General features: G+C 37.9%; 1 protein-coding gene across 2 annotated transcripts; it reads left to right on the top strand.

Moving 5' to 3' along the window:
- The first annotated feature begins 1,463 nt into the window (after window positions 1-1,463).
- Oli (basic helix-loop-helix family member olig) lies at window positions 1,464-12,839 on the top strand. Of its 2 annotated transcripts, XR_012410074.1 has the most exons (5): window positions 1,549-2,131; window positions 10,805-11,317; window positions 11,396-11,560; window positions 11,631-12,094; window positions 12,337-12,839. XR_012410074.1 is itself a non-coding variant. In XM_073966360.1 (4 exons), the coding sequence occupies exons 2-4, from the start codon at window positions 10,833-10,835 to the stop codon at window positions 11,758-11,760; spliced, it is 780 nt and encodes a 259-aa protein (XP_073822461.1). In that variant the 5' UTR covers window positions 1,464-2,131; window positions 10,805-10,832; the 3' UTR covers window positions 11,761-12,839. The 2 variants fall into 2 exon arrangements, 1 of the variants encoding a protein (XP_073822461.1); XM_073966360.1 differs by having other exon boundaries at window positions 1,464-2,131; window positions 11,631-12,839.
- Window positions 12,840-13,774: the final 935 nt, after the last annotated feature.

The raw sequence follows: 13,774 nt of genomic DNA, 5'->3' as shown, positions 1-13,774 counted from the left end.
CCGCAAAAAAACTTGCCTGATGTAAGCGGGTTTCATTTAAAGTTAGCTAAGGTGCACTGTGCATAACGTTGTAGTATAAGGAGGCGATACAGTCAATCAATTGTCCTAATTTGAACTACTATATTTCAATAACGGTAAAAACTATCATAACATCTTGTAGAGAATTTTCATAGCAACCACATTTTCTTTAGTCCCGTTTCGATATGACTTGCGGTTTCCAATCTAAATCGTGAAAACCTAAAAACCCCTTGTCAACTTAAATCGCGATTTATTTAAAAAGCGTTTTTTTAGTTTTTTGATTTTTCTCATCAACGTTGGTTAACAACAACAAAGCGAAACACACGTGTTTATTTCAGAATGTATTATGGAGGAGGGTATAAGAAGTTACATCCAGTCTAACTTAAGGGGTTTTTACTTGTTTGATTATATTTTTATGTGAAATGAATGAAATAATGTGGAATTTTGTATAGCATCTGGCAAAAATTATCCGTTTGGTAAAAGGTCTGAATCTATAGCCTGACATGGGTATGGGCTACCAGTGACCGGTAGTCCTTACGATCATGACTACAACGGTATAGCTTTTTCTGGGAGAAACCAATACTTCCTGAAACGTGGAACCAGAAGTGTCTCAATATTTAGGACAACACCTTTATACAGATAAGTCCGGTAGTCTACAGTCGCCAACTATTGTGACTTATGGACACAATATATATAAAAAGCATTGACTCGCAAACGTAGATCTAGTTTCAAGATAAAGTATGGAGTATGTTGGGTCGACCGGTACTTCGTTCACAAAAGTTCAACACTTTTGGGCTCCAATCCTGTTTAAGGTCACTGATCAGAACAGGTCACGTTTCAGATTTCGTTGAAAAATAAATATTTGGCAGTCCTTGTGACCATGGCTTCAATACAGGATCAATATTAGGCGAAAGAGAAGTTACATACATAAATTTCAATTCCAGTGGTTTAGAGGGTTAAATACTACAGCACTTAATGCCATAACACTAATACTGTCGCACACAAACACTCCAAACTGTAAACACAACCAACAGCAAAGCAAGAAGAAAAAAATTAAAACAATGAAATTGAAACAAATAAACTTTGCCACATAAAAATATTAAAAGATAAAACATTTATGTGTGAAAATGTGCCTGTGGTTGTGGATGGATGCTGGCTGGTGATGATGATGGCGATAAAGATGGAAATGTGCGAGAATAAAAACAAGAGCATTAGCAACAAAAACACCAACAATAAGAACAATAATAGAATAAAATCAGGATTCAGGATACCACAATTCCGTGGTTGTAATAGTGGTGGCTTTATTACATACACACGTGTCTGCAACTAAATGTGTGTGTGAATGTTTGCCGAGTACACAATGGCTCCTTAGAGTAGTAGTGGTATTGGTGTGCCAACGAAGTGTGAGTATTGGTGAGAATTATTGTTCGTTTGCTTTTTGGTTTGACTGGTTCTCGGTTGGCCGTTTTGTGTGTTTTGTTTGCGGTATTATTCTTCGGAGATTTTTTGCGGGCTGCTGTTGTTGTTGACATTGTCGTATAGAGTTGACAACGGTCAACTACGGGGTACTCATTTCAAACGCTAAATACGCTGTCAAAATCAGGCATTCTCTGGTGATTACAACAGCAATATCAGTTTAACTAAGTTTCCGTTTTGCAAACAATTTGCGGATTGTGCAAAATGTTTGCTCACGTCCCATTCGTCACACCAGCAGCATCCACACTCGATTAATAGCAATAAATGGCGCCGGTAATAAATGATGTTTGTGTATAACAATCAATAAAACGAAGAAGAAAAAAACAAACTACAAATAAAGTAAAAATATTAACAGCAACAACAAATGAAATGAAAGTGTGAAAAAATTACAATTAGTATTAACCCAACCAAAGAGCCGACAATGTGTTCTGAGTAATATGTAAATTCGTGTGGTTTTTGTGGTGTTTGATGTGCAAACAATTCGCTAAACAAATATATTGTTCAAACAAATAACCACAAAAAGATAACATTATTACAAAAAGTGCCAACAAAATTATTCAGTGAGCAATAGGAAGAGAAATTTTTATATTGGTGAAAACACTTAAGGCAATAACACAACCCAAATCCACAGAAAACTGTAAGTTTCAAAATATTCTAAAATATTTAATAATTTTCCATATTTATTATTAATATTTTTATTTCATACAAAAATCTCAGCAGTTGTTTACATCATACTCCCCTAAAGGGGGCAGCATCCCTTAAACAATACCACCATGACACATTTTATACTAACGCCATCTCTAGATTTAAGGCTAACACTAATGTGTGTCACATAATATTCCACTACTGTCCGCTAGGTGTCGCGATGGCTTATGAAACCCACACATGCTACGATTTTAAACAACGCTGCTTCTATTGCTCAAGAGGGGTTGAAATCGAAAACAATAACATTCGTTTCGCACACTCACACATGTTTATATTCCCATTGTAATCGTTATTTTCAAAAAATCACAACAGATGTTTAGCATGCCTACATCCGAACGGGGGTTGTTGTATTAAATTTGTATACAAACAAGTGTTCCAATTGGATATTTTAAAAACAATCAATTGCGACCCGCATTTTTTGTATTTAATAGAAATCAAATCAAAGGGATGATATACTTTGCCATCCAAAAAATAGTTCCAGATCATTTTTGTAACATATGCAATATAATTGATTATAGTTTTGTGAAAAGAATCCCAAAATCTATTGTTTCCAAACATGTTATTCATATCCGCAGAGAAAAAAATATTCCTAAGAGAATGCCTACAGATTAACTGTGAAATCAATCAGTTTGTCAAAAAAAAAAAAAAAAAAAAAAAAAAAAAAGAATGGAAACAAGTAAAGAAGCCAACAAGTTATATTCGACTGATGGTTTTCAGTTTTTAAGAATATATTTGAATTAGCACCAGGTTTTAAAATATCACCTAACATCAAACTATTTTTTCTCCGAAATTTTGGCAAACTAATTTTTAAAATTGGTAAAAATCATTCATTCTCATGCCATGACCTGACCAACACAACGAATATTTTGGTATCAACTTATCTAAGATCTTTTACTTATTTTCATATACTTACCATAAGTCGAACTAAGAAAAGATCTCCAATTCTCTCTGTTTGTTGCTTCGCTGTTTGGAATCCCGCGTCTTTCCGTCTCTTTTTCCACTTGTTTGCTCCATCCATGCCTTGGCCTGCCAGTTCTGCGCGTTAGTGGCACATATTTATAGCCTTTTTAGCGGGTTCGTCATCGCTAATTCTTATGATATGGCCTAGCCAACGCGATCGTGCATCTCGATACGTTCATATATACTGATGTCTTTATATATAGCAGATAGAGCTCGTGGTCCATACGAAGTCGATATTCACCGTCAACACAGATTGGCCCGTAGATCTTTCGAAGAATATTTCTCTCAAACACCCAAAGCACTGCTTTATCCGCTTCTGCAAGTACTTATGCCTCGGAGCCATACATCAGCACGGGTAGTTTCAGTGTTACTATTGTTTGACGAGATGTGCTTTTGTTTTATAACTGCTTACTTAAGCCTAAGTAGCCAACATAATTCTTCTTCTTATTTCACCACTGATGTTGTTTGTTGGGTTTACGGTGCTGCCGAGGTATACGAAGTCTTTAACTACCTCAAAATTGTAGGTACCAACTTCCACAGTTGGTCCGAGCTCTATGGACGCTTTGCGCGTCGACACCATCAATTTGGTCTTTTCGCCGTTTACCGCCAGACCCACTTTCGCAGATTCTGCTTCGACCTTACTAAAGGTATCAGTTACTTCCTTTACTGATCGTCCCATGATGTCTATGTCATCAGCATAAGCAAGTAAATTGTAAATTGTGCCATTTCTTTTGACATTTGCATCTCGTATTACCTTTTCCAGCAAAATGTTGAATAGGTCATACGAAAGGCTGTCTCCTTGTCTGAAACCTCTTTTGGTACAAAATTCTTCGGAGAGGTTCTTTCCAATTTTAAGTGAGGACCTAGTATTAGTTAAAGTCATCTTACAAAGCTGGATGAGCTTTGCGGGGTTACCAAATTCAGACATTGCATGGAATACCTTTGATCGGGGACTGTCGAATGCTGCTTTATAATCGACAAAAAGGTGAAATGTGTCGATCTGCATCTCTTGGGTCTTCTCTAGGATTTGCCGCAGGGTAAATATCTGGTCATTGGTGGACTTGTCATGTCTAAAGCCGCATTGGTATGCTACAATTATTTCATTGACCATAGGCTTAAGTCGTTCGCATAATATCCCTGACACTATCTTGTAGGCAATAGGGAGAAGACTTATGCCCCTGTAATTAGAGCACACAGTCTTATCTCCCTTCTTGTGGACTGGACATAGGCTGCTCACTTTCCAATTGTCGGGTACACGTTCTTCCTGCCAGATGGTGCTAACTAGGTAATGCATACACCTTATAAGCGTGTCGCCTTTGGTTTTGAATAGCTCGGCTGGTAAGCCATCGGCTCCTGCTGCCTTATTATTCTTTAGTCGGTTTATTGCTGTTTTTACCTCATCTTGGCTGGGGGATATACATTAAATACCATCTTCTGGGATTGGATCTGTGGTATCTTCGTCGTCATCGCTACAATTGGATACCAACAATTTAGGAAAATGCTCTTTCAATATATATATATGTATCAGTTATCAAATTACCTCGCTGGTCTCTACAGGAGGATGTACCTGTACCAAAGCCATCATCTTTGGCAGAATTTTCGGACTTCATTCTGGTTCCTGTACATCTCGATTTTTTTCACACTCCCGCTTTTCCATCTCTCTCTTTTTCCTGCGGAAAAGACGTTTTTCCTCTCTCCTTTTCTCCCGATACCTCTCTCGTGCGCTACGTGTTACTACTGATTATAGAGTAGCCCTATGTGACACATTTTTCTCTTCGGTAGCAGCACGACACTCATGATCATACCATGGATTCTTTGGTGGAGGTCTCAAGTATGGATTTTACGGTTGTTTGCATGGAGTGGGCAATATATTACCATTGTGCTGATATGTTATCGGGACGAGGACTGCTTTCATTAAGCAATTGGGCTAGTTGAGCGGAATATGCTGTTTTTAGCTTACCGATGTCCAACTTCCGTATTGTATGTGCTCGTGCTTTATTAGCAACGTTTAAACGGGTACGTACCTTTGCTGCAACAAGGTAGTGGTCCGAATCTATATTTGCTCCTCGGAACGATCGTACCACAACATGATCAATTTGATTACTTGTTCTTTAATCTGGAGACAGCCAGGTGCCCTCATGTATATCGAGATGCATAAATCTGGTACTGCTAACTACCATGTTTTTGCAGCTGCAAAGCCTATCAGTCCCATACCATTGTCAGATGTTTCACTGTGGAGACTGAATTTCCCGACGGTTGGGCCAAAGATATTCTCCTTTCCAATTTTGGCATTACAATCGCCTAGAATAATTTTAATGTCATGGGCAGGGCAACGGTCATAAGTTTCTTCTAAGCGCTCGTAAAATATATCTTTGGTCTGTTCGTCCTTTTCTTCAGTGGGAGCATGAGCGCAAATAAACTGATGTTAAAGAATTTAGCTTTTATTCGAATTGCAGCAAGTCTTTTATTCACTGGGGTGAAGCTGGATACCAGATGTTTTAGCCTCCGTCTAACTACGAATCCGCAACCAAACTCATGCTTTACGTCATGGCAGCCTCGGCCTTGTACTTGTCAAGTTCGTCTGCCAATGTGAAGACTGCACCTTCTCTATAAAGCAGTGTTCACCAGCGAGCTGCTACTGAGAGCAAATTATCGTAACTTTCAATCCAAAACACACGGTAATGTATGCTCAGTTGCTCTCAGTACGGGCTCGCTGGTGAACACTGCTATAAAGTGTGCGAACATTCCAGGTGCAGATTCGCAGATCATGGTCCTTAGAACGTTTGCAGGGTTCGTCAACTTTAGAGGGATTTGTTATTCTTTTCTTTCGTTTTTTAATAGAAGGCTGTTTTTTCTAGGGGAGAGTCACTAACCCGTCGTCCAAACCCAAGTTTTTAACGTTCTTATGGGTCAACGCGCGGCACATTTTAGCTCACTACCTTTAACGGGTGTTAAAGGCAGCTACCCCAGGTGACACCACGGGGAGATCAGTGTCCACTTGAGAAGAGGGAGGGACCAAGATAAATTCTGGACTTTGCCATATTACACATTGAAATATTCGCCGGAGACCCTGTAATAATCACCATTAAATTCTAACTCGAAATAAACATGTCCGCCTGTCTGCTGACATCAATATCAAGCTCGAAATATTTAAGGCAGAACTTTATAGTTTGTAGTAGGTGTTTATATTACTCCTGCAAAGTTTTAGGTCCAAGTTTTGATGTAGTCCACATATGTATAACAGTACCTCCTGATTTTCGGTATTTCGAAGGTTGTGTCCTCAATATGCAACCGAAATGGCAGAAATTTGGTATTTAGTCTTTGTTGGTGGTATAAAACTTTCCTTCTGAGATTTGTTGGTATAGGTCCATGTCTCCATATAGCCCCCATAGAACGGCACCTCCGGTCAGGAACGTAACACATTGAAATATTCGCCGGAGATCCTGTAATAATCACCATTAAATTCTAACTCGAAATAAACATGTCCGCCTGTCTGCTGAAATCAATATCAAGCTCGAAATATATAAGGCAGAACTTTATAGTTTATAGTAAGTGTTTCTATTACTCCTGGAACGTTTTAGGTCCAACTCTTGATGTAGCCCACATATGTATAACAGTACCTCCTGATTTTCGTTGCAGGTTAAAAACTTTCCAGCTGAAATTTTTCGGTATAAGTACACGTTTCCTTATAGCCTCCATAGAAGGATATCTTCGGATTTTCGGTATTTTGACAGTTGTGGCCCCAATATCCCACTGAAGTAGCTGAAATTTGGCATTTAGTTACACAAATTTCCACGTGGATTTTTTCGGTATAGGTCCACGTCTTTATATACCCCCCATAGAACGATACCTCCCGATATTAGGTATTTCGAAGGTTGTGACCTCAATATGCAACCGAAATGACAGAAATTTGTCGGTACATTTGGATTTTCCTTATTTTGAAGGTTGTGGCCTCATTATCCCACCGAAATGGCTGAAATTTGGTATTTAGTCTTCGTTCTGGGTATCGTTTCAGAAGGAATTTGTCGATTTGGGCCCGATAGAAATATACAGCAGGCTCAATTAATCTTAATACTGCTAAAACTACTCGTGCCTTGGCAGCTGTGTGAATGCAATCCAAGCCTACCTCATAAGCTCTTTAACCGAAAGTTTATCTTTCGTACCTTCGGACCTTTCCCTTTAGATCATGAACGTGCCTAGAAGGATGCTCTAGGGGATAACACTGGTGTTGATGCACCGGCAAAAATTTGGTCTCCTTATGGAGTTGGTTCACTGGTGTCATAAGCAGGCAACCTGTTACAATCCTCAGAGTGGCATTTTGGCAGATTTAAATATACTTCAACAGCGTAGCACTTACATTTACAAACCACACTTACGCTGCATAGCATACCATAGACCTGTCTACAAGTCAACAAGGTTTGTGTTTTCAGCACTCCCAGTGTTAGCGGCCAGCGACTTGAGGAACGTTTTCCTACTTCTAATTCTGTCGCAAATAAATGTGGCTTGTGCCACGACTTAAACATGCTATCTAACGTTACACCCAATATCTTCGTGTAGTTAGTGGTCGGAATCCGGACACCATAGACCAATATGTGTAGGGAGACGTCATTTGAGAGTTGTTGAGTTGATTATCCAACGTGTCAAATATGGCTTCCCTATACATCGAACAGCTTGGTATGATTGGGGATATCAAGGGCCTTCGATAGGTCAAGTGCCACAATTATTGTTTGGTCGCACAGCTTGTTCCGATTCAGTACTCTACATATACATATGTATCGAAATGGTGCTGTGGTACTGTGAATTTTGGGGAATCCATGCTGAAGCTGGGCGACTGGGAAACAGCTTCAAATCAACTGTTTGGCATGGCTGACGGTATAAAGGAACTTCGGTTGGTCAGAAGTCACAATAACTAATTTGTTTGGATATGAAGTGTAACGATATTGTGATACCGGAATCTATGCTGATGTTGGGAAGCTGATTGTCATCACGGGGAGTAGTATTGCCTCTGGAATTTTAGATCGAAGTACGATTCGCCTCTGGGATTGGGGACAACATTCCAGTTTTATCAAGATAATGACCCCAAGCACACATTGTTCGAGAATGCATGCAAAAGTGATTCAAACACTTCCCCAATCCCCGGATTTTAATCCCATAGAAAATTTATTGAGTATTTTGTATACAAATATAAGAAGTCATAACATCAGAAAATTCGGCTTTGTCGACAGGGATATACCATCAGCCTATGTAAATTGAAACTTAAATCTATGAACAGATCGAATGTATTTTGGGTCTTTTCAGAATTTTGTGACCCTTTTTGAACATTTAAACTTGGCGACAAAAATGTGGATTAGGATTAAAGTTCAAAAGTATAGCGGAGGAGGTACTTAATGGAATGGACCGACAAAGTCCATTATGAAAGTGGATCTTATTTTGTGAGTCATATCATTTCGATAGGTATCGCGCCCACTAGTCATTTCAGTAGGTCATCGTATAACTTTTGGACCAGTATGCCATGAAGCATGGACTTGTCCATGGAAAACGTAATGTCGCTGTAAACAGGACCACAACGAACAGCATGTATACATTTCCAAAGGATCTTCTAACATACCCTAAACTGCACTTGGTCACAAATGTTGAGCTTTTGTGTGGGAGGTACTCTAAAGTGAGGACCAATATGGGCCTTTGTAGAAGTTAAACAAAATTTGGATAACATATTACGAGATCCAAAGTTTGGACCAAATTGGTTACCCCATTCAAGATATATCGTACATACCATTTAAGTGAATTTTTTTTAAATATTGGGGGAAGTACCGGAAGTTGTTGACCAAAGGTGGGCAACTTTGAACTGAAACTAAGTTTGGACAAAATATTACGAAGGTCAAATTTTGAACTAAATCGGTTGATCAGTTCGAGAGTTATTGTACTCTCCAGCCAATACACATGGTGTCATAGAGGTTTTTTAAACCTTTCGGGCTATTTTCTCAGAAGGTGTGGGCTTGCCCCTAAAAAAAACTTGTATCGTCGTAATGGAGACAGCAAACACAAGTTGCTTCAGCAGAAATCAATGTGATTCAAGATCAGGTCTCAAAGTAAACTTATCCAAAATTTTGTGTGGGAGTTACCCGAAGGAGTGAACAAATATAGTCCATATTCGAACCTTATCTATATCTGGTAGATATATTAGGATGTGTAAGGTATGGACCAAATCGGTCACTCAATTCAAGTGTTATCGTGCGCACAATTTTTCCGAAAATTTTTGAACTTTTGTGGGGGATGTACCTGAAGGAGTGGACCAATATGGCTATCTTCGGAATTAAACTAAATTTGGACAAATTTTGGAAAGAATCGGCACCACTCGAGAGTTATCTTGCGCTCCAACCCCTACACATGGAATCATAGGGCTTTTTGGCACCCTTCAGGCTATTTTCTCAGGAAGTATGGACTTGCCCCTGATGAAACTTGTGCCGTCGTATGGGGGGCAGAGAATCAAAACGATTCGAGAGCAGGTCCGAAAATGAACTTTGACGAAATTTTGTGTGGGAGATACCCGAAGTAGTAGAACAATTGGGTCCATATTGGAACCTCATCTAAGTCTGGTAGAAATTTCACGATGTGCAAAGTATGGACCAAACTGGTTACTCTCTTCAAGAGTTATCGTGAGCTCAATTTGTCCGCACATTTTCGAACTTTTGTGGGGCAGATAACGGAAGGAGTGGGCCGATATAGTAAATCTTCGAACTTAAACAAATTTTGGACAAATTATTACGAAGGTCAAATTTTGGAACAAATCGGATAATCCGTTTTGATATAGCCCCTATAGAACTCTACCTCACGATTTTCGGTATTTTGAAGGTTATGTCTACAATAATCCATAGAAATGACTTAAGATTGGTATTTCGTCTTCGGTGGAAGTAAAAAAATTTCGACCAAAAAATGTTCGGTACTGGTCCACGCCTTAATATAGCCCCCATAGAACGGTACCTCCCGATTATCGGTAGTTTGAAGGTTGTGGCAACAATAATCCATAGACATGGCGGAAATTTTATATTTAGTCTTCTTTGGGGGTATACAACATTCTCCCAAAAAACTGGCGGTACAGGCCCACGCCTTAATATAGCCCCCATAGAATGGTACCTCCCAATGTTGGGTATTTTGAAGGTTATGGCCGCAATAATCCATCGAAATGCCTAAAATTTGCAATTTCGTCTTCGTTGGGAGTATAGAACTTTCCCCCAGAAATTTGTCGGCACAGGTCAACGCCTTAATATAGCCCCCATAGAACAGTACCTCCCGATTTTTGGTATTTTGAAGACGATGGCCGCAATAATCCATCGAAATGCCTAAAATTTGGTATTTAGTCTTTTTTGGGTGTATGAAGCTTTCTCCCAAAAACTGTCGGTACAGGCCCACGTCTTCATATAGCCCACATAGAATGGTACCTCCCGATTTTGGGTATTTTGAAAGTTGTGGTCTCCATATTCCTCTGAAGGAATATTGGTTACAATAATCAATCGAAATGACTGAAATTTGGTGTTGAGCCTGGCTCTTAATTCCATTTAGTAAAAAATCCGAATATTTTATTATTTCTATTGAGCTTGCTTCAACTGCAAACACAGCTAATAGTTTTATTATTTCCTCTTTACAGAACCACCTAAATTAACACATCTATAAAAATGGATCATCCTAATTTACCATTCGGATTCGCCTTGCCCGGTCATCCACCAATACCACCAACACCAAATATGATGGCGGCACATCCAACAGCACATCCCGGACCAACTGCAAGTCCACCACAAAGTGTTCCTGGTCGGCGAACACCGCTTGGTTCTGTGGGTTTGGGTGGATTTTATGCTCAAGGTCTGGGTATGCTTCAGGGTGGCGGTGCAGGTATGCCACCGGGTGATGAAAATAAAGCCGATTCTGGAATAATGGTAATGGATAAAAGTGCAAATAATTTGATGTTGGCACCATCAACAAGTGGTGGTGGCGTTCCTACGGTTAGTTCTATGCTATCAGCAGCTGGAGGAACTAGCAGCAGTGGTAGAGCTAGAGGCGGTGGCAGTCTCTCGGAATCAGATAGCGGTAGTTCGTCTGCAGGTGGTGGAGGTAAACAAAAGAATCGACAGGGCAAAACTGTTCGCTTGAATATTAATGCAAGGTAAGGACAAACGATTGAATTTCTTTCTTAAGGAATATTTAATTTGATTTTAAATTTATTTGTTATGGTTTCATATAGAGAGCGCCGCCGCATGCACGATTTAAACGATGCCTTGGATGAATTACGCACTGTGATACCCTATGCCCATTCACCATCGGTCCGTAAACTTTCAAAAATTGCCACACTGCTGCTGGCAAAGAATTATATTCTTATGCAGCAGAATGCCATTGAAGAATTGAGAAGGTAAGTTCGTGAATTATAAAACATTGAAGTCCCGTTAACTTATGAAATTGTTTCTGTGTTCTCTTAACAGACTTTTAGCCTATATTCAAAGCACCACCGGTGCTGCTCCTTTGGATTTGGCCTCATTCCCAGCTGCAGCAAAACTACAAGCATTACTGCAAGGAGCAGGCCTTGAACCACCAGCAGGTGGGAACAGTTAAATTTATATTTGTGTGGTAGAAACTTGCTAGACGAGGAAAATAACTCTTATGGATCTCAGCATTTTTTATATGCATTAGAAAACTTAAAATTAAAGGAAACACTATATATATTTTAAGGCTGTTAAATGTTCGGTTCCACAGCCTGCAATTGTCTACTTGAATGAATCTACATGTCTGTTCCAGAACCCGAAAGAAACTACTAATTTTTACTACGATAACATTTTTGCTTTTATGGTATCGATAAAATAGTAATAATTAGTAAATTCTTGCAGTTCTGGAACAGACCATACTATTTTTTTGACAAATTTAATGCCTGTTCCAGAACCTGCAAGAAGCTTCTATTTTTTACTACGATAATCATTTTTCCTTTATGATATCGAACACATTTTTAAAAATTGGTAGATTTGTGCAGTACTGGAACAGACCATTATATAGGAAAAATTGTTAAAATTTCAAAAAAAATGCTCTGTTCCAGAACCTGCAAGAAGCTACTATTCTTTACTCCGATAACAATTTTTCCTTTATGTTATCGGAAAGAATAGTAAAAAATTGTAGATTTTTGCAGTACTGGAACAGACCAATAGTTGCAAGTTCTGGAACCTACCCAAAATTTACTGGCCCTTGTAAAGAGTTCTAATTCTGCAAAACGTCTACTGCAATTTTAAATTTGTTCTAATTTTGACAGACAAATTCAAAAGACAAATAATTTTGAAATGAAAATTTATTTGTGCCATCATACATAAAAAAACAGTAAAACTTGTTAAATCAAAGTATTAAAGCAATTTAAATGTCAATTTATATTTTAGATTGATACGGAACTATTCTAGTCAGTTATTCCAAATGATGATATTAATCTAAACTATATACACTTACGAAAATGTATATAAAACCCCCCAATATATGTATTAATATTTATATCTTTTAAGTAGTAGTTTTTATTTCTAATTTAAGGTGAACTAAATTTGTGAACTTATGAAACATTGATATTATCTATGAGTAGAAATTATAATCGAAAAAATAATAAGAAAACTTGAATAAAAATAAATAAACGAAATATACAAAGAACGTAGATAAGAAAATGTTGAACAATTTAATGAAAGTTCCAATTTTAACATCGTGATAAGGCATATTTTCTCGTATAAGATGACGCAAACGCTTACGTTGAAGAAACGTCCAAGGAAAATACGGACAGAAGATAATTCGTATGATGCTTTAAAAAAAATTCCATTCCATTGTGATTTGAGTGCATTTCCGTGTTTCTATATTTTAGTTAGTGTTATATGTATTACTCAAGGAGTTACATCTTTTAATCTATAGAATAGGAACATGTTTGTAATTTGTGGACTCAAACCACACTGATCTTTCTGAAAATTTTAGGGTATATTGTCATATCATTTGAAATTAAAATAGGCTATATTAGTTTTTGAAATTCATTAGAATCGGAGGTACTTACGAAAATTTACGTATACAGTCTACAAATTTAGAATGATCTGCAAATTAAATTAAAATCGGTTAAGATTTGGCTATAGCTCCCATATGTATATATTAGGCCCATTTTATGTATTTGATGACCCAAACACGTTGTGTGTGTTCAATTTAAAGAAATCTGGTAAATTATATTGAAATCGATTAAGATTTGGATATAGCTCCCACATATATTTTTCATAAAATAAATAAAAGGTTAAGGTTTTCATTCATTATATTTATAATCTGAAAGGAATTTAACAAGGCTACAACCATTAAATGTCTTACCTCTTTGAGACTTCTTAAGGGGGATGGACGAAAAGGAAGCAGTTACCTACATTTTACTTATTTACAAACATAATTTTATTCTACAAATAGGAGAGGCTCTATCCATCGAAAGAATGCACTATAGGCACAATGGCAGGTTTCTGAGGCAAAAAGTATATTTTTGAAGTCATATATTTGGATAAAATAGTAACGGGATTAGATTCTTAACACTTTGAGCCACTTAGAAATAAAATCATTTCAAAATCATCATTGGCAACGCTTC

Source organism: Musca autumnalis, unplaced genomic scaffold (genome assembly GCF_047663935.1).
Source record: "Musca autumnalis isolate F117 unplaced genomic scaffold, ASM4766393v1 scaffold_2, whole genome shotgun sequence".
NCBI lineage: Eukaryota > Metazoa > Arthropoda > Insecta > Diptera > Muscidae > Musca > Musca autumnalis.
The sequence above is the reverse complement of the archived record's forward strand: the minus strand, read 5'-3'. Positions and strand labels throughout refer to the sequence as shown.